The sequence below is a fragment of the Triticum aestivum genome, chromosome 7B (genome assembly GCF_018294505.1).
Source record: "Triticum aestivum cultivar Chinese Spring chromosome 7B, IWGSC CS RefSeq v2.1, whole genome shotgun sequence".
Taxonomy (NCBI): Eukaryota; Viridiplantae; Streptophyta; class Magnoliopsida; order Poales; family Poaceae; genus Triticum; species Triticum aestivum.
Window position 1 is genome coordinate 585,992,852 of NC_057813.1, and position 22,230 is coordinate 586,015,081.

The 22,230-nt window shown below is 47.0% G+C and overlaps 1 protein-coding gene across 1 annotated transcript; it reads right to left on the reverse strand.

The window, feature by feature from the left end:
* Window positions 1-4,540: 4,540 nt before the first annotated feature.
* LOC123162241 (xyloglucan endotransglucosylase/hydrolase protein 24) lies at window positions 4,541-5,801 on the reverse strand. The gene is made up of 3 exons (XM_044580018.1): window positions 5,451-5,801; window positions 5,163-5,356; window positions 4,541-5,067 (listed from the first exon to the last, which is right to left on the reverse strand). Exons 1-3 carry the CDS (start codon window positions 5,730-5,732, stop codon window positions 4,686-4,688), a joined length of 858 nt encoding a protein of 285 aa, XP_044435953.1. The 5' UTR covers window positions 5,733-5,801; the 3' UTR covers window positions 4,541-4,685.
* Between the last annotated feature and the right edge of the window lie 16,429 nt (window positions 5,802-22,230).

A 22,230-nucleotide genomic window follows, 5' to 3' on the forward strand; every position in this document is an offset into this window, starting at 1 on the left:
CATAACGTTTGTATCTGCTCCTGCAATAGGTCTATCACCTAGCAGTGCATCAAGGACATAATTCTTTTGTGCAGCAATGAGGATACACCTCACATCATGGACCTAGTCTGTATCATTGCTACTATCATCTTTCAACTTAGTTTTCTCTAGGAACACATATAAAAACATAGGGAAGCAACAACACAAGCTATTGATCTACAACAACATAGACATGCAAAATACTATCAGGACTAAGTTCATGATAAATTAAAGTTCAATTAATCATATTACTTTAAGAACTCCCACTTAGATAGACATCCCTCTAATCATCTAAGTGAACACGTGATCCAAATCAACTAAACCATAACCGATCATTACGTGAAATGGAGTAGTTTTCAATGGTGAACATCACTATGTTGATCATATCTACTATATGATTCACACTCGACCTTTCGGTCTCAGTGTTTCGAGGTCATATCTGCATATGCTAGGCTCGTTAAGTTTAAACTGAGTATTCTTCGTGTGCAAAACTGGCTTGCACCCGTTGTAGATGGATGTAGAGCTTATCACACCCGATCATCACGTGGTGTCTAGGCACGACAAACTTTGGCAACGGTGCATACTCAGGGAGAACACTTTTATCTTGAAATTTAATAAGAGATCATCATATAATGCTACCGTCAATCAAAGCAAAATAAGATGCATAAAGGATAAACATCACATGCAATCAATATAAGTGATATGATATGGTCATCATCATCTTTGTGCTTGTGATCACCATCTCTGAAGCACCGTTATGATCACCATCATCACCGGCGCGACACCTTGATCTCCATCGTAGCATTGTTGTCGTTTCGCCAACTATTGCTTCTACGACTATCGCTACCGCTTAGTGATAAAGTAAAGCAATTACATGACGGTTGCATTGCATACAATAAAGTGACAACCATATGGCTCCTGCCAGTTGTCGATAACTTCAAACATGATCATCTCATACAACAACTTATATCTCATCACGTCTTGACCATATCACATCACAACATGCCCTGCAAAAACAAGTTAGACGTCCTCTACTTTGTTGTTGCAAATTTTAGGTGGCTACTACGGGCTGAGCAAGAACCATTCTTACCTACGCATCAAAACCACAACGATAGTTCGTCAAATTAGTGTTGTTTTAACCTTCTCAAGGACCGGGCGTAGCCACACTCGGTTCAACTAAAGTTGGAGAAACTAACACCTACCAACCACCTATGTGCAAAGCACGTCGGTAGAACCAGTCTCGCGTAAGCGTACGCGTAATGTCCGTCCGGGCCACTTCATCCAACAATACCGCTGAACCAAAGTATGACATGCTGGTAAGCAGTATGACTTGTATCGCCCATAACTCACTTGTGTTCTACTCGTGCATATAACATCTACGCATAAAACCAGGCTTGGATGCCACTGTTGGGAAACGCAGTAATTTCAAAAAAATTCCTACGCACACGCAAGATCATGGTGATGCATAGCAACAAGAGGGGAGAGTGTTGTCCATGTACCCTCGTAGACCGAAAGCGGAAGCGTTAGCACAACGCGGTTGATGTAGTCGTACGTCTTCACGGCCCGACCGATCAAGCACCGAAAGCACGACACCTCCGAGTTCTTGCACACGTTCAGCTCGATGACGACCCTCAAACTCCAATCCAGCCGAATGTCGAGGAAGAGTTCCGCCAGCACGACGGCGTGGTGACGATGATGATGTTCTACCGACGCAGGGCTTCGCCTAATCACCGCTACGATATTATCAAGGTGGACTATGGTGGAGGGGGGCACCGCACACGGCTAAGAGATCCAAGGGATCAATTGTTGTGTCTATGGGGTGCCCCCCTCCTCCGTATATAAAGGAGGGAAGGAGGAGAGGGCCGACCAACGGGAGAGGCGCGCCCAAGGGGGGGCAATCCTACTCCAAGTAGGTTTGCCCCCCCCCTTTCCTATTCCAAGTAGGAGAAGGGAAAGGAGGGGGTGGAGAGAAGGAAGGAGAAGGGGGGCCGCCGCCCCCTTCCCTTTCTCAATTCGGATTGGGGCAAGGGGGGGCGCGCACCACCTCCTGGCCTCCCTCTCTCCTTTCCACTAAGGCCCATAAGGCCCAATAGCTTCTGGGGGGGTCCGGTAAACCCCGGTACTCCGGTATAGGCCTGAAACCTCCCGGAACCATTCCGGTGTCCGAACATAGTCGTCCAATATATCAATCTTCATGTCTCGACCATTTCGAGACTCCTCGTCATGTTCTCACATCCGGGACTACGAACAACCTTCGGTACATCAAAACACATAAACTCATAATATAACTGTCATCTAACTTTAAGCGTGCGGACCTTACGAGTTCGAGAACTATGTAGACATGACCGAGACACATCTCCGGTCAATAACCAATAGCGGAACCTGAATGCTCATATTGCCTCCTACATATTCTACGAAGATCTTTATCGGTCAAACTGCATAACAACATACGTTGTTCCCTTTGTCATCGGTATGTTACTTGCCCGAGATTCGACCGTCGGTATCTCAATACCTAGTTCAATCTCGTTACCGGCAAGTCTCTTTACTCGTTATGTAATGCATCATCCTGTAACTAACTCATTAGCTACATTGCTTGCAAGGCTTATAGTGATGTGCATTACCGAAAGTGCCGAGAGATACCTCTCCGACAATCGGAGTGACAAATCCTAATCTCGAAATACGTCAACTCAACAAGTACCTTTGGAGACACCTGTAGAGCACCTTTATAATCATCCAGTTACGTTGTGATGTTTGGTAGCACACAAAGTGTTCCTCCGGTAAGCGGGAGTTACATAATCTCATAGTCATAGGAACATGTATAAGTCATGAAGAAAGCAATAGCAACATACTAAACGATCAAGTGCTAAGCTAACGGAATGGATCAAGTCAATCACATCATTCTCCTAGTGATGTGATCCCATTAATCAAATGACAACTCTTTGTCCATGGCTAGGAAACATAACCATCTTTGATTAATGAGCTAGTCAAGTAGAGGCATACTAGTGACACTCAGTTTGTCTATGTATTCACACATGTATCATGTTTCCGGTTAATACAATTCTAGCATGAATAATAAACATTTATCATGAAATAAGGAAATAAATAATAACTTTATTATTGCCTCTATGGCATATTTCCTTCACCACGAGAGTTGGGGCGGGGGTGGGGGTGGGGGGGGGGGGGCTCGACTCAGGGCCGATCACCTTGCGCCTAGCGTTGACCTTGTGTTATTTGTCAGTTTGAGTCAATCAAGTTGTATAGAGAAATTTATTGCTCAAGATTGTACCTATTATCCTAATTAGTCATAAAGTTTTTTCTTGCAAAAAGATGGTTTATGTGTTATTATTTAAATCAAAATTACCTCGCAAAAATGATTTATATCAAAATTACATGCAGCCGATAATTAGCTTAAGCTAAGAGCATCTACAGCCGCACGCCCCAAACCGGCCTCAAACGCCCAGGCGGCCCACCCAGTCACTCACCGATCACGAAAATCTGACCAAGACGGGCGCCACAAACGGGCCTCAAACGTCCGGGTTGACCGGCACCCCTCATATCCAGCCCAAATATGAGGCGCCCGGGTGCGCCTGCCACGTAGGGCTGACGATGGGCTCCCACGCGGAATCGCCCGGAAACACGGCGGTCCTACGGACGCCACCTCATCGTGGTGTGAACGCCGCGTGGCGCCGCTCTGGCTCGCCGCTCGAGACTAAATCCAGCTATTTAAGTCGGCCGGCGTTCCCCAACCTTAGCCCATCCACCTCTTCCCTCTCTGCACCGCCACCCGAGCCCGTCCGCCTCGTTTCTTCCGCTCTCCCACGCTCTCCGGCATCGCCATGGCTCGACGCAAGATCCCGACGTACGCTATGCTGACGCCGGAGCGCCGAAGGCAGATCACGAAGGAGATCCAGGCGAGGCGCGTCGGCCGCATCGCTGCCGGGCTGCCTCCGGACTAACCGGAGTCGGAGGAGGAGGAAGAGCAGCAGCTTGAGGAGGAGAAGGGAGAGCACCTACCAGAGCTGATGGAGGTGGCAGATTCGGAGGAGGAGGAGGCGGAGCAGCCTGCTCTGGGGTTCACCATGACAGAGGAGGAGGTGGAGTTCGCCGTTGCCCAAGCCGCGGAGATGGCTGAGTAGCAGGCCATTCTGGAGTTCATCCTGGATGAGGCATATGTGGAAGCCAACCGACAGTTCCTTCGACGGGAGCAGGCAGCGTCCAACACGCTCTTCGCCGAACTCGACGCGGAGATAGAGGAGGAGGAGGCCGAAGTGGAGCAGCCGGAGCTGCAGTTGCCGCCTATGCTGCCGGAGTCAGGCTCGGAGATTGTCGACATCTCCGACGAGGAGTAGATAGATCATCTACGTAGTACATAGGTTTTTTAGTTTGCATGCTTTTATATGGATTTAAAAATCTAGTATGAGATGTCCGGATGCAGTTGTATTTATTTGATGAGTGCTCGGTCAGGCGTGTCCGCGGGCGTTTGAGGGGTTATATTTGTCATATGCGGTTGTACATGCTCTAATTAAGTAGTGTACGCTGAATTTATTGTATCATTTACATAGTTGCACAGTTACATTTACATCCATACGTAGGTGTGACAGATTCTATACCCAATCTATAAAAATACTCCGACCCCGGCAACGTCGCCACCAGACAGAACACTCGATCTACTTGGTGGCGCACTCGGGCGGGGCGCCGTCCTTGAACCTCCAGGTGTCCGCGCAGTAGTTGTAGATCATGTAGTTCTTCTGCACCCACTGGAGGCGGTCCAGCGCCGTGGCGTCCAGCTCCTGGTACATCCACGCGCCGTTGGACCTGGCGCACGCCGCCGCGTCCTGCGACGCGCACCCGCTCGCGGCGAAGCCCTTGTACGACGCCACGAACGGCGCCCGCGACCAGTCCGTCCTCACCCGCCCGCCCTGCGTCGCCCACTCCTCCGCGTCCCACACGCTGGCGTACACCCGCATCGCCTGGCTCCGCGGGTACGCCACCCCCGTCGCCGCCTCCCGGTTCCGGTGCTCCCGGATCGGCGTCCCGTCCACGTAGAACCTGCATGGGGAGGAACGGTGCATGCATGAGATCTTGCTCTACGTCGAGGAGAAGAGGTAGAAGAGAGAGACTGGTGCTGTGTGCATGCTACGTACAGGATGTGCGTGGGGTTCCAGACGACGGAGTAGGTGTGGAAGTCGGCGGTGGGGTCGAACCACATGCGGAACTGCTGCTCCCGGCCGCCCTTGCCCTGGCTGTACACGTTGGTGTGCACCGTGTAGGGCTGCCCGCTCGCGTTCCCCAGGAACTCGAAGTCGATCTCGTCGTGCGCCGACCCCTGCGACGACAGCTGCAACACCCACACGCACGCACGGATCAGTACAGTGCTCCCCATGGTGTCAGTCAACGCGTACGTCCACGTGTGGTCGTGCAAGGAAACGTACGTAGAAAGTGGCGACGGTGCCGGCGGAGTCGCCGGGGACGAGCTTGATCTGCATGTCGAAGCGGCCGTACAGGTACTGGTTCTTGGACTGGAACCCGGAGCCGGAGGCCCGGTCCAGGGACAGCGTCAGGAGGTCGCCGCCGCCGAGGATCTTGCCGCGCCCGTCGCCCCACGTGATGTCCACGTCCTGGTAGAAGTTGCCCGCCGCGCGGGCCACGCCGGCAAGCAGCAGTAGCAGTGGCAGCACAGAGCACACGACTGTTCTCCTGGGACTCGACGCCATCGTTGGGATTGAATTCTTCTGCACCCGGTATTATATTCCGGTGTGTTTGTGTGAGGCGAGCCGGGTGCAAGTTGTGGTTTTTATAGGCCACCGGGACTGGGAGGAGGATGACATCCTCTCATTCCATTCCTTCGATTCCATTCGATGGGTAGGAGGAGGATGGTTGGACCAGAGAAAGAGAGGAAGGTTGTAGGTGAGCTGGATCGATCAATAGCCCGGCGATGCTGACCCGATCGACTCCATCACAAACCACACGGTTTTGTTTGCCAGTTATTTTGCTTCTGGCCCTTGGAATTCTTCGTCTCCAGCAGGAAATCCTTGGATGGCGTGGAAACATTGGCGCCCGCGTGATCGGGCTGCACTCATTTGTTCGGCAGGTCCGGTGACTCACGTATTTTGGTCCCAGTTCAACAGCCGTGCGTAGATGACTCACTGGCTCACTGCATGTACTTGCATCAATGTATCATTGATCAGTGTTCGATACCGGCACGTTATCAGTTTGGAGCAAGATTCTGCATTGTTGTTAGATATGACGAGCAAAGTTATGATTAGGCCAGGAACACGTATATGATCTCTCCATCCAGTACGCCAAGTTGTTTGCGAGTCATGTCCTGTATCAAGTATCAACTAGCTTGAGCCAGCCTTGCATGCAGGCTCATCTGATAAGGGGAATTTATGAAGCACCTAATTGTGGGCTAATTAGGAATGACAATCATGTATCAACGCATATTTATGAAGAATCTAATTGCATGGTCTGCGGACGCCGTGACCTTCTTGAAGGCGTCGAAGGGCTGCTCAACTTCTCTTTGCTAGAGACAGCTCCGAGAAACCCCAGACCCGATCAGGTCGGGACGATGATGGTGTTTCGATATAGTTCCCCTTTCGGGGGCATCATTTTTTTAGCTTCACCCAACTAGCAGGATGAGGTGGGCGGCAGGAGAATGGTGCGTTGTGGCGGCAGTGATGCCCGGTGGAAGTCGGCGGTGATGGCATGGGGGCTTCTGTAGCAACAAGCAGTGGGGGTGAGTGATGTCAGGGTCATGACATGGTTGCGGTAGTCGGCTCTTCTCCGATGTGTTTGTGGGTTCATATCATGTGTGATGACGATGATGCCAATATGCTACCTGCCTCGACGAGACTTTCTTCGTACTGGTCTATGTAGGGTATCTTGTGTGCGCAGTTCAACAAGTTGTGACGATTTTTTTTCTTTTGGTTTTCTGTTAATTAATCGGGTAGCTTAATATTTTGGCTCCGTTTAAAAAAAGCATGGTCTAACATTTGCACACACACACACACACACACACACACACACACACACACACACACACACACACACACACACACACACACACTAGTCATGGTTGCAAGATTTCGACTACACTTGATATTCTGTTGCGACTTTTCATGGTGTTTAATGTTTGACTTTGATATGGGAAAGGTATCGTTGTATTAACCTTGCAAATACTTTTATTTTATTTCTGTCCCTTTACGTACTTGTAGACATATTATAAATGAAAATCATACTCAAAGTTGTATGTCGAAGACCATAAAAGCCAAGCTCACAATATATTTAGGGAAGGACGGGGTAGCGAACATTTTTTAGCACAATACAAACGCAAATGCCCATATAGACGTGCATACACTCACCATATAAACACACGCACACCTTACCTATGAGCGCCTCTGAGATATTGAGCTGGCACAACATTTTGAGATTGACAAAGTCACCTCGTAATCGAGTGGAACATCTCCACTCGCTGAATGACGCCGGGAAGCCTGAAATAAATTCAGGAAAATGTGAGTACCGGTGCCAAGTCTAGGAATTGAACTCTGGTGGCTTCACCACAAGGAATCTAACCACTCAGATGAGCTGCTATATATAGAGGGAATTTGGTGTTCAAACTTTTTTTTGGAATAGGAATTTGGTGTTCTATTGGGTCAATCTAATTGTAATTTGGCTAATGCATAAAGAACTACACATCTGCATATAGTACTACATCTTTTGCGTTTTCTGTTTAGATAATTCATTTTCCAAATAAACAAATTTGCTGATTAAAGCAAAGCACATAGTCAAGCTTTTGCGTCGAAGTAGCATAAACACTTTCCCCTTACGCGTTCAAGAGAGAGTTGGGTGGGCATCATAATTGTGCTGCGTGGAGAGTCCAAGAGCAATCACCAATGGGAATGTGATTATGGGGTATGGTCATCGGGCCACTTAATTTGCACACCATGCACCACGCACACTACAAGAAAAAGCTGCTAGAACCCCTCCAAAAAAAAAACTAGCTGCTAGAATACTGCATTTTATGCCGACCATGGCCAGGCCGGCGCCTCCACTTTGATTCCTTGAAGTTCCAACTAGAACACCACCGATCCACCGTAGACACGTACAGTAGTACGTACACCATGCAACCCAGTGCATGCGACACCGGCCAGTAACAATTCCCTGATGCTGATGACGATCATTTCTTTTTGCCTCCCGTGTCGATCTGACCCCCTCTCGCGTGCATGCACGGTGCAAGTAATCAATCACCGAAGGAGTACGTACACGGGTTGCTTCCCAGATCGAACTTCCATCGAATGGCACAAACGCTGCCTTCTATCCAAGTATGATCAAATAGTTGACAACGTACACGTACGTACGTACGTACGTCGCGGTGCCATCAACATCCTGCAGAAATTCCAACGCACGCCGCCGCCGCCCGTATAATCAGCATGCATGCACGCACATCTCGATCGATTGTCCCAGAGGTGCCCTGGCCGAGCACTCCACTCCACATAGCCTTATCGTCGATCCACCCAACCAAATGCCCATCTCATTCAATCCTCGCCACTATCTTTAGCTCTTGTTAAACCCATCTTTTCCGATAAGAAAAAGGACTACTCGTATTGCAACAGCGTTGGGGACCGGCCGAACGTCGCCGTCGATCAAATGGAGCCACCGATCCCTAGGCTAGTTTAGCTAAGCGGGTGATGATCATGGGTCGGCCGTTAGTTAAAGTTGGGCAACTTCCCGTGTCTTTTCTAGCCTCGTGCCACTAGGCTGTTATCGCCATTGGCCGCACTAGCGACATGATTACTGCTAATGGAACGAGATCACGTCTTGTTGCTGACCGGCGGGTTTTGCTCGGAAGGACACGTATGAGACGTTGTTTTCCGAGCTTTAGGTAACAGATAATGGTGCAACAGTCGTGTTGTTTGTAAGCCCAAAGTAATGATGACCAAGGAACACCGAACACGTACTCCCGATGCCCAATACCTGGTACTTGGTTTCTTGCACCAGCCATCTTTCTTTTTCCGAGTTCTTTTTTGTCCTACAAGGAAATGTTAACTGGCGAACGATCGCTGAGGAAGGTCTCGGTGAACACCCGCACAACCATGTGACAGGTATCAGACAAATGACATTTTTATTTCTAAAAATACACTGCGTTCCCTGGCTATTCTTTCCTACATTTTTGTACATGGCAAGTCTCTAACAAACGCATGATTTTTTTTTTAGATTGAGAATTTTTCATTCATATCACGAATCAGTACAAAGTAGTTGACCCTTACAAGCACACTGAAATGCAAACACAAAAGACCATGAACACCTAGAGTACCCTATAACAATCATAACACAAGAAGATCTCCAGAGCCCAGTGTCATCATCCCTAAATCTTGAGAGAAGACCCCTCCAGCAGAAGGATCTACAACCAGTCGCAAACAGGTCATCATCTTCGACCACGGTAGAATTGCCGCCACGTTGCTTCCTTCTTTCTTGACACCAGCGCTAAGAGGGCATGGACATCAATCAACACACCTGCGACAGCCGTCGCCATCTTTGGCTTTGAGTACCGCGAAAAGTGTCCCTTCCGAAAGAAAGAGAACTCGAATCATCCGACCGGTCCAGCACCGCGGCCGGGCCATCCGCCCGAGCAAAGCAGGATCTCTCACCAGCATCAGCGAGAGGAAGAAGAAGAACAACAGCAGCAAATCATACCAACAAGGAAGAAGAAAGGTCTTCGTCTCGCTGCATCCATCGCCCATCTAAGGACCCGAACGGCCAGTGCCGATGGACCTCCAGCCACCATATCCCGCGACCTCGACGAGATCCGGTGATCCCCAACACCGTTGGCTCCTAGACGCAGGCAAAAGCCTCGCCTGACCGCGAACGGAGCCCGGAGAAACTTATTCCGACGCGACACCACCGCAACGGTCTCGGCAGTGTCTCCCTCAACCCTAACCCTACCACACACCCACCTAGCGAACATACCCGAGGTTCCCCCTCCCTCCCGCCGCCGGAGCGGCCGACGGAGAGAGAGGGAACCGACGGTGTCACCGGCGGCGCACAAGGGAAACTTGGTCGCCTCCTTGATCGCCTCGTGCGATCCTATAATCGTGCACAAACGCATGATCTTTTTAGTTGTTTTGGCATGACAACTCCGGCGTTCGCTGCAATTTTGCTTTCAGCGAACGTTTGTTAGGCATTCACGTCCTTTCATAAAGGAGAAGTTCTCTCCCAGTTCATGAATGGATCGATGCACAAAGACTTCAAATCTAACAGCATTATGATGAAACTAATAAACTTGCAGTACCAAAAAACAAAGTGACAGAAAAATTGTCGGAATCCAACCACCTTCTGGAAAATCCACTGTACACGCAAATAAACTTAGTAGTTTCTTTCATGACGTGCTGTGATCTTTTTTATGCGCACACCAGAAAAATAGTACGTCACAGTGATGTAGAGGCAGAAGCAACCACATTTCGTAAGGGCATGTACAATGGTGGCATATGGATACATATGCCTCATGATAAAAAGTAATTTGAGGCATTTATATTTATTTTTTTTCCCTGATGCAAGCTATCACTAGTGGGCCTCATTAAAAAATAGAAAATAAAGACTCTAATACACATGCATCTTCACTTTTCACTCCAACTTTTTCAGCTTTTGTCACCGGACCACACTTTTCCTATTCAAGCACCCGTCTCCTGAAGAGGATCCCGCTTCCCTATCCGAACCTACTTTACGTCATACCCGATCCTACATGGCATGCGAGGCATCATCTTGAGGCTATGCGTTGTACATGCCCTAAAGAACCCAACAAAAGACTAAACACAAAGGAAAAAAGAGACAAACGAAATAAAAGTTCAGTCAACCAAAAACAGCGGGACCGCAAATTTGTTATACCACATCTGACTATCAATTTATCCTATTGTACGAGTTGATTAGTGTTAACACAAAAAAATTAGGCTACCAAATAGGATTGTGTTATTTCATAGGATCTTTTAAAGTTCCTATGGACTGTGTTGTTTCATAGGAGTTTTGGAGGAAACTAAATAGGAGGTCTTACCTCATGTTTTCTTCTCTTTGTATCTACAATGTCTGCACGACACTCAAATAACAATTTTATAGCTTTACCGTGGTTTGAGTTTCTGCGTATTTTCTATTCCTATGTTTTCTATTTCTGTGTTACAAACGTGGGCCTAATTAAGGTATCTGCAACACTGACCTTCAAAACGGAACAGTACACGTCCGTGAATGGGTCTGGACCAGTCCACAGACAATGATGCAGGAGCCAGGAGCCAACCATCCAAGCATACCCGCATCCATTAAAAAAACTATACAAATTTCATCAAACATGATGAACCATGTTGTTGATGGATCGGTCGTTGGCCCATGCCTCCGCCAGGCCAACGCCTCTTTTGATTTTGATTTGGCGAACACGAAGCGGCATGCCGCGTTGCGCGGCTCCTACCACGCCGTCGGGTTGCATGAGGTTTAGGATCCACGTTGGGGATGACCTTAGAGCATCTCCAACAGCCATGCTACGCGCGGTGCGTTAAAAAAGCGTTTGCAGCACGCAGTTCGCGAGTTTTTACGTTGCGCGGAACGCTTGCTCCAGCGGCCGCTGCAAAGTTTAGCGCGCGCGAGCCGCTCCAGCAGCCGCTGCAAAAAAACTGTGCGCGCGCTCTCGCACAAATAACATATGCACTCCAAACACAATCAAGAAGATCAAACACAAACAAAATAAATCAGCAATAAATAGTTCAATTTCATTATTACAACTCAAACAAATAGTGTATCTTGCAATATACCAAATAGTTCAACAATACAACATCAAACACATAAATCATGATGCTCTTTGTTGGCCATTCCATGCCCACCACTCCTCGATGAGATCCTTCTGAAGATCATCATGCATTTCGGCACATCGAATGGCATGATATGAGGCAACAAAACGGGCCACCCTAGCAGCCGTGCGCCACACTCGCACGGGATGTCCCAAGAGCTCATACTGAGAGTAGTCCAAATCTTGGTCACGCTCATTCTCGATGATCATGTTGTGCATGATCACACAAGCGTGCATGATGTACCGAAGCATCTTTTGATCCCAAAATCTAGCCGGTCCTCTCACAGTAGCAAATTAGGCTTGCAAAATCCCAAAAGCTCTCTTCACATCTTTTCTAGCCGTCGCCTGAGCATTGTGGAAATCAAGATTTTTCTTACCTTCCGGTTTTTTCAACAGCTTCACAAATGTTTGCCACTTTTGGTAGATGTCATCCGCAAGATAGTAGCCACAGTTGTATGTATGGTCATTTGCTACAAACTGCACCGATGGCAGTTTATCATTTGCAATCTTATTCATCAGTGGTGACCAATTAACAACGTTGATGTCATTCAAAGATCAAGGAATCCCAAAAAAAAGCATGCTAAATCCAAGTCTCTTGATCGGCCACCGCTTCAAGGATTATAGTGGAATCCTTTTTTTGGCCGTGGAATTGCCCATGTCATGCCTTAGGACAATTCTTCCAACTCCAATGCATGCAATCTATTGAGCCAAGCATACCTGGGAAGCCGCGAGCTTTGTTCATCTCCAATAGCCTTGCAGCGTCTTCAGCATTGGGAGATCTCAAATACTCCTGGCCAAACACTTGCACAATTCCGACTGCGAAGCGCTTGACACACATGATGGCTTGACTCTCACCCATGGCCAAGTGGTCATCAACTAGATCAGCGAGAGTACCATATGCCGACATATGCAAAGCGGCTGTCACCTTCTGAAAGGTGCTATGCCCAAGCTCTCCGGCGGCATTCCTCCTTTGCTGAAAAACCGGTCATGTCTCTCGCTAGTTTCTCTGTAATGTATCTGAACAACTCGGTGCTCATCCTAAACCGGCGCCGAAAGTACGACTTGGGGTACATGGGATTATCCGTAAAATAGTGCACGATCAATCTGTTGTGGGCATCGATCCGATCCCTCCAAATTTTCTGCCAACCCATAACTGAACCACCGTGCTTCGTTTTTTATTGATGTGCATAGCTAGGATCATTGCAAGATCCTCCTCCTGTTCAATATCAAATTCTTCTTCGGAAGAATCAGATGATGAATTCATCTACAATGTTCAATTTAAACTAGGCTATAAAAACAACAACATGCACCAAATTTATGTAAAAAATGTGAAGTTGAAGCAATACATACCTTGCAAGCGTTTTGTCGAACACCTTGTGGGCGCCGAGCGGTAGTGGGCGGGCGGCACTGTTCGTCGAAGGAATGGCGCGCGCGAGGGGCGGCGACGCCCGGAGGGAGAAGGAGGAAGCGGCGGCTGCGCGGGAATAAGCCGGGGAAGCGCCGGAATGGTCGCCGGAACAAATGGGGTGGTGCGGGCGGCGGCGTCAGCGCCTGGATTAGGGGTAGGTGGAAGTCGCGAGCGAGCGCTCAAGTGTGCAGCGCGCGGGAGCGGGCGCAGGAAATAAACGGCGCGCGATGTCGTTTTCGCCCGCGCGCTAAACTACTTATGCCGCGCGTGTGATTATTGCGCCTCCGCTGAAGCTCGGTTAGCGATTGCGAGCGCGCTAAAAACGACAAACTTGCGGCGCGGCGCTTATATAGCGCGGCTGTTGGAGATGCTTTAGTGCCTCCTTTCAACCGTGCCGCTCGAAAACTCATAACTTGATGACGACTCACGTCTACCATCTACTAATTTCACGGCTCATGATGCTTTGTACTCTCTCGGTCCTAAAATAAATGTTTTGAGCTTAGTACAAATTTATACTAGAGCTAGTACAAAGTTGAGACATTTATTTTGGGACGAGGGAGTAGTTTGGAGGGGCATCTCTGACATCAGATGCGTTTGTAGGCAGAGACAGAGGAATAATTTGTGCACGTTATGCGTAGCAGGCTAGCTGCATCCCGCCCAATTCCCAACACATGAGCTAGAAATCGAGAATGATTGTTGGGTGATGCTGATGAGCTCGGTCGAGCATGGGCAGCCGATGGGGCGAAGGGCGGCTCGATCGGCCGTTGGTGGTCACTCAAATCACTAGACCACACCTCCAGAATTAAACATCACTGTCGACCTGTCTCCCTGTGTATTTGCCATTTTCTTACCGGCCATCACCGTCAACTTTTCTCCATGGTGCTCGCTCGCACTTGCTCCTCTAGGCTGGAACAAACACCATCTTGTAGGCTCTAGCAAAGATCTATCTTCAATTTCCACTCAGCCTCGGCGGTGCAAAACCTTACACTTTTAGATGCTCTGCGCATTCGAGCAGCGCACGAATGTACTGCATATGTCCAGGCAAAGCTGAAGTTAACCTGGCAGAAAGGAAGGAAGGAAGGACGTGAACGAAAGCGTGCTCTGTTCATGCACCTGTCAGAGTGTCACACCAAATCAATTGTCGGAATGGAAGACCAGCCTCCAACGCCCGACCATATTAATCAAACCCTGGCCTACCGGTGCTACGTCGCGTGCCCGGTCACGCGAACCCTAATCTGTGAAGCATATCTGCATGCGTGTGTGGAGATGACACCCCGGCCAGACCATTCATAATCCTTCATGTACGCGCCATCAACCGGACTGTGCGCCAACCAGGACATGCACACACGTCGAGTTCACGAGAGGCTTGGATTGGACGGAGGCACGCCCAACGTCCGTCCCATCCCATGAATGCTCCTGCCAGACCTAATACTGTATCTCTCCCGTGCTTGCTTGCATGCATGACAAGCCGTATACCGACCTATCACGAGAACGACGTTCTGTACGCCGTATTCAGGAGGCGAGCTGGAGGCAGCTGGCCGGGACTAGACCCTCTCTGTCGTCGACCAATTCCGTTGGTCTCCAACAGTGGTATTTGGTGGTGGTCGCCGTGCGTGCAAGTAAATCGCCAGCACTGTCCGAAAGGGAAGCGTGGGAGAACCGTGGGGAGCTCAATTTTGAGGAGGGTGGTGAACTGATGAAGATAACGCTGAGAGAATTCTTTTTTTTTTTGAAACAAGCCAAAAGGCTTGCCATTTTCATTGAATAAGAAGAAGGTTTAATAGTCTTGGCCAAAAGACCAGGTTACAAGCATCACTCTCGCGGCATTATGTTACACAAATATTTCGCCCCCGCGAGGCACCACAGCGAAGTTTCCGCTTTGACGCGAGTCACAAGCACCCCTACCGGAATTGCCGTGCTGCGGAACACACGTGCATTTCGCTCCTTCCAAATTTCCCAAGAGATAAGAAGCATAAGGGAAAGAAGCGCCCTTCGAGATTCTGACCTCCCGGAAGCTATGTTGCGCCACCACTCCTTGACGGAAACCATGCCTCCCCAATCTGTAGGATGGACATCATGTAAACCGAGCCATGTTTTGATCATTCCCCAAACTCTAACCGTGTAACGACACTGGAAGAGAAGGTGAGCTGCTGATTCTTGCGTTTGTTTACATAGCGGGCAAAGGTTACAGTTGGGCCAGCCCCTGCGCTGAAGCCGGTCCGCCGTCCAAATCCTATTGTTGATGGCCAACCAAGCAAAAAATTTGCATTTGGAAGGAGCCCAATTCTTCCACACCAAAAGAGGCATATCTGAGTCGATAAGGCCAAGAAATTGTGCACGGTATGCCGTTGCCGCCGAATATTGGCCATCATTGGTGAGCTTCCAGGAGATTGAATCAGCCACATCGGGGTTGAGTTGAATGCGTGATAGCTCACTCCAAAGGTTGACGAACTCTGCTATGTGGTTCACATCAAGGTTCCCGCCAATGTCCACTCCGGAGACCCATGAGTTATTATGTAAGGCCTTCTGGACAGTGCAGTTTTTTCTTGCAGAGATCGCAAAAATATTTGGCGCGATGTCTTTGGGTCTCATACCGTTCAGCCAAGCAGACTCCCAGAACAAGGCCCTCATCCCATCTCCAATCAGAACCTTGGTGGCAGCAGCAAATATGTCTTTATCTTTGTCATCACACGGGTTCCCCAAGTTTACCCAAGGCTTGCTTGGGTCCGTCCAAGCTCCCCACAACCACCGGAGGCGAAGGGCAGTAGCAAATTTTTCCAAGTTGAGAATACCTAGGCCACCATGCAGTTTAGATTTGCACACTTGCTCCCAGTTGATTTTGCATTTTCCCCCAGAAACCTTGTCACAACCAGCCCAGAGGTATGCACGCCGCAGGGAGTCAATCTTTTTCAGTACCTCCACAGGGATGTTTAGCACCGTCAGGTAATATATAGCAATCGCCGTTACAACCGACTTGACAAGAACAACCCTTCCTGGCGATGCAACGTGTTTGCCCATCCAAGGCTTAAGTTGTGCCGCAATCTTATCCTCGAGAGGTTGGAAGTGGATTCTATTCAATCTTTTGATCGACAACGGCAGACCCAGATATTTCATAGGGAATGATGAGCGGTTGGCCGGGAAGAAGAGGAGGATATCATTCAGATCCAAGTTGTCACATCGGATTGGGGCAACAAGGCTTTTCGAACAGTTGGTATGCAGGCCCGTAACCTCTCCAAAGTGGGCCAGCGTGTCCACAAAGAACTTGACTTCGGTTTTGATGGGAGCAAGAAAAACAGCCGCGTCATCCGCGTAGAGGGACGCCCTGATCGTCATGGCGTTACCAAGAGGGTGCAGCTTTCCTTGGGCAGTAGCCTTCTTGAGAATATGGTGCAGAGGATCGATCGCCAGAACAAAAAGAAGGGGGGATAGAGGATCTCCTTGCCTCAAGCCCTTCCCAAGCTTGATAGGGTTGCCCAGAATACCGTTGAGCAAGACTCGCGAAGATGCCGAAGCTAAAAGAGTCGAGACCCAACCACGAAAGCGCGGAGGAACTCCAAGGTGTTTGAGAAGGTCGAGGAGATAGTCCCAGCGAACCGAGTCAAAGGCTTTCTTGATATCCAACTTGAAAAGCAACGCCGGTGTTTTGTTTCGGTGGAGACGCCTCGCAAGATTGCGCACATACGTGAAGTTATCATGTATACATCGTCGTTTGATGAAAGCACTTTGCGCCTGTGAAACAAGGTCGTTCATGTGTGGGGCGAGCCGGTTGGACATCACTTTGGCAATGATTTTCGCGATGGCATGGATAAGACTGATGGGTCGGAAGTCCGATATATCTTCAGCCCCATCTTTCTTAGGAATGAGGGCGATATCCGCGGAATTGAGCCAATGGAAATGGGTGGCATGCAAGTCAGAGAAGCGACAAATGGCCGACATGAGATCTTCCTTGATAATGTTCCAGCATGATTTAAAGAAAGCACCGGTGAAGCCATCCGGGCCCGGAGCTTTGTCAGAAGGTAAGGCAAAAACCGCATCTTTGACCTCCTCCTCAGTGATGGCTGCATCCAACTCCTGAAGGTCGCAAATTGGAGTTGGAATGATCCCCCAATTAATGTCAATGTTGCGTGTGGGACCTTTTTTAGCAATGTTCTTGAAATGACTATGTATCACTTGCTCCTTCTGGTTGTGTTCCGTGATCCAACCAGAATTGTTCTTGAGACGATGAATGAAGTTTTTTCTCCTCCGATGGTTCACCCGGAGATGGAAGTAACGGGTGTTAGCATCACCCTCCCTCAGATTGGTGATTCTGGAGTTTTGCCTCTTCCTAGATTTCTCAAGCCCAGCCCACGCGATGATCTTTCTCTTTAGTCTTTTCCGAAGATCATATTCCTGTTGGGAAAGCACTCTTTGATCCATAGCCAGGTCAAGATGTAGAATGACTTCCAGCGCCATATGTAATTGGACCTTGGCTTTGGCGAAAAGGGACTTGCTCCAGGAGCGTAGTCTTTTGCTAGTAGTTTTGAGCTTATGAAACAGCCTCTGGTATGGCTCGGTGTGCATTGATTCTTCATCCCAGGCATCCTTGACCGTCTTTTGGAAACCCGGCATCTTGGTCCAATGGTTCTCGAACCGGAAGGACTTCGGTCGCTTGGGCCCATCCTCATTAGCGAGTAAAAGTGGGCAGTGGTCTGAAAGTGAGGAGGAGAGGGCATGAAGAATGTGATTGGCGAATTCGATATCCCAGTCCTCATTGCAAAAAAAGCTGTCTAGTTTACATAGTGTTGGGTTGTTTCTTTCATTGCTCCATGTGAATCTTCGATTCTGTAGATGGATCTCCTTGAGCTCGCAAGAGTTTAAGGTGTTGCGAAACCTAACTAGGCGGCTGCGATTCACATTTGTGCGGTTTTTATCTCGAGTCCGGTATATTTGGTTGAAGTCGCCGTTAACCAGCCACTTTGTTCCTGGTAATGGCTTCTGAGATGATAGCTCAAGGAAAAAAGCATCTTTGTGAATGCTTCTAGTTGGCCCGTAGACGGTGGTAAGCTTGAAAGATTTGTTATCCGAAGCACTCTTGATTGCAACAAACGCCGAGAGGAAATATGATCCGAGCTGGACGCTGGATATTTCGATCACAGCTTCATCCCACAACAGCAAGATGCCACCCTTAGTACCCTCAGCAGGCTTGTAGGCGAAATTCTTCAGACGTTGGCCACCCAGATAAGCAGCTGTAAAAGGATCAATCACTTGAAGCTTAGTTTCCTGTAGGCAGACCAGATGACAGGAAGATGTAGCAATTGTTTCATGGACGGTGGCTGTACGTTCAGGGCAGTTTAAACCACGGACGTTCCAGCACAGAATAGAGATGTTTTGATCTAACATTGGTTCACCAAAGATACATCAGGATTACAAATGGGGAGCAAACATAACAGCATCCACATAATCATAGGTCTCGCCAGGACCAGGGGCAGCGTCATGTGACAGCAGCTACAAACAGGCGTACATCTAAAAGGGATTTGGTGTACTATCATCAGGAACTGAACTACAACAGTGAGAAAGCTGCAAGATCAGGCACCCGTGGAGGCAGTCTCGTCCAGCTCTGGACCTCCTTCTCCACCATGCTGCACCAGCGCCTCCTCCACTGCTGAGGAGAGGTCGCAGTCCAGCTGGAAGAGCGCGCGGAGGGCCGCAACGGCAATATCTGGCAGTTGGCCTTGGAACATCTGTGCGAATTTTGCAATCGCCGCTTCTGTGACCTGCTCGCCCTCGCCCTTTCACGCTGAGAGAATTCTTGAATTGTTGCACATCCGTTTCTGTTTATTGGTCAAGTGTGGTGGCGAGTTGATGCCTTTGATGGGAACGTTGGATGGACAGGCAGACATGGTGTACTGTGCAGACGCGACTCGGACTAAGTGTATGGTCGCGCATGAATACATGACGCTTTCTTTGTTTTTGGATTTTCGCTGGAATGACCAGAAAAAGGTACTGTATAATCTGGATAAGCACAGGAGTAAATTAACTATTTATATTGCTGCGAACTGTACAGTAGAGTTGGAGAGGAGATGAAACTTCTTAGAAATGGTGAAAATATCTCCATGTTCTTTTCTTTTCAAAAAATACAATACAAAGATAGATGCTCACATATACGCACATACACTAGGGACTAGGCTGACACCACCACAAGGAACATAATCATCTGAACTAAAACCTTTTATCACACCAATGTCCATGGAATGTACGTGTTCATGTATTTTAGAAAAAGAAATCATGACCTTGTGTCAACTAATATGTTATGTGTGTCAAATAAAATATCTATTTTGCCTTTAATAATTGTTTCAATCACTAAAGTGCTACATATGAAAATAAAACAAATTAAATATATTCCACCATAGGTTAGACTTACTAGCAAAAGAGCCCGTGCGTTGTAATGGGAGGAAACAATACGAGACGCCCCTAACCCAATAATCATGACTCAAGACCCCAATAGATCCATGTCATTTATTTAAACATGGCATCCCATCTATGTTCTCTCTCTCTCTCTCTCTCTCTCTCTCTCTCTCTTCCATGTGATGTTTTGCCGAGGCATGCATGTGTAGTTATTGATTTTTTCTTTTGTCTTCAATCTAATTTTGATGCGGTGTTCAATCGCAACACGAATCAGCCTCGGTATGGAAAAAGATGGATTCACTATTGATTAAAATTACAGCATAAATAGAATTTAAAAAATGTGAAATAGGTAAAATAACATCATATTCAGATTGTACACATCGCTATTGATTCAAATTACACCATAAATATAATCGTGAATTTTTTTAAATAGGTAAAATAGCATCAAGTCAGATTCTAAACATTTCTCTAATCGAATTTCATATATAATAATTTAAAATTGGAGTAACGGTTTAAAATATATGATTTTTAAAAAGCATTTACCATTTATAATTGAACTGTGTATTAATTAATAGAAATGGTAGGGGGTTTTCTAGAAAAATATGAAAAAAGATTCATTTTTTATCTAAGTCCGGACCGCTGGTTTATTTCACGAAAACAGAAGGGGGTTTCTGCTTCTTTTTTTTACAAAAAATGATTCATTTTTGTCACTTAAGTCCGGACTGCGGGTTGATTTTGAGAAAACAGGGGGGTGGGGGTCATAAAATGAGCGATAGACGGGCAGAAGCACTACTCGCTTTATTATTAGGTAGAGATTTTTTCTTATCAAAAACATATATTAATAGTGAAAAATACATATCAGTGAACAATAGTATGTTTTCCCACATTATCAGAAGGTAAAGCATGAGCCAAAGAGAATATAATATTTTAATTACTACGAACTACTCCCTCCGTCCCATAATATAAGACACTTTTTAACACTACACTAGTGTTAAAAAACGTCGTACATTATGGGACGGAGGGAGTACGTCTCAAAATATAAGATTTTTCTAAATATATTAATGAACAGTAATATTTGGGACAGAGGTAGTAAGTAAAAGGTAAAACAAATGTGAATGAAAACAAAAGCAAGAAAAAACATGGAAAATAAATTCGATGATAAAAATGAAATTGAAAAGAAAATATGTATGAAAAACTAAACGGAATTAAACAAAATATTAAACAAACAAAAAGAGAAAAGCTAACCCAAAAAAAGAGAGCGGCGTAACTGAAATTGAGTTGAGCCCCAATACGGATGGGTATGTTGGTCAAGCGTAAACTGGAAGTGAGTGTAAAATAGGATTCGCAGAGGATGTAGAGTCCAGAGATCAATTTGTTTGGTAGTTTCCATCTTCTCCACATTGGCGGAGCCAGCGAGCTAAAGAAGCCGGGGCAAAGTCTTTACACAGCACTGTTGCCTAGCATTTGCCCAAGTAATTAGTAATGCTAATTATGATTTTTTATGATTTCTTTGTATTGTTTAGTAAAGAATGGCTGGAGCAGTCCGGGCGGCTGCCCTAGGTCGCCGGGAGCTAGCTCCGCCACTGCTTCTCCACAAACCACATGATATATGATGTCTCGACCTAGTACATGTTTTCATGGTCGAATGTCATCCCGAAAAGTGTTCCCTCTTCGTGTTGCTTGTAGCGAGCAATAAACCTAGCTTCGCCTACAGGAGTTCAAAAAAAAAAACACCTAGCTCGCCTACCTTTTACATACATGGGCTGGCCTTCAGCGTACCCATGGGCAAGTAAATTTTGTTTTCTTTATATAAATATTCATAATAAAATATATTATGTTTAATAATCTTTATCAATTGCTCCCTCCGTCCCTAAATAAGTGACTCAACTTTGTACTATATTTAGTGCAAAGTTGAGTCACTTATTTTGGGACGGGGGAGTAATAAATAAGCAATAATATTAATGTGTTTCAGGAAATGCATGGTCACACAAATAAAAATGGTTTATGCAATTTAATAGTGCCTATAAATTATTAATGTTCTTGTATGTGGAATGAAATGTTCATGTGTTGCAAGAAAAAACATTCACATATATGAAAAAATGTTCATATATATATCGCGCTATACGTAACCCTGGGTGAGGAATAGTTATTCTTCACCCTCCTCTATTTTAACATCGCGACCCCTACTACCGGGTGTAGTTACTCCCACTTTTGTTTCATACGTTCTAAGTAGTATCTATTATATCGGAGAGTATGTACGCGTAGTATGTAGTATATAAGAATGTTTAGGGGTAGTATCTACCATATTTTGTGCATACTTCATTTCGCGTACAAATATGTACATATTTCACAAATACAATAAAACTATGGGCTCACTTGCAATTTTTTTTCATATAACTCATTTTGAAGTATCTTAGATATACTATATGAATATAATAAAAATAATAAATTAGAGTATATACTACCACATGGTAGTATATAAGAAATGGGTGTAGCTACACCCGGTAGTAGGATGCATTTTTCCTATACGGAAAGAATGACCATATCTCTCATATTGATATCCATGTCACGTGGGCATTGCCTTTCGCTCATCGTC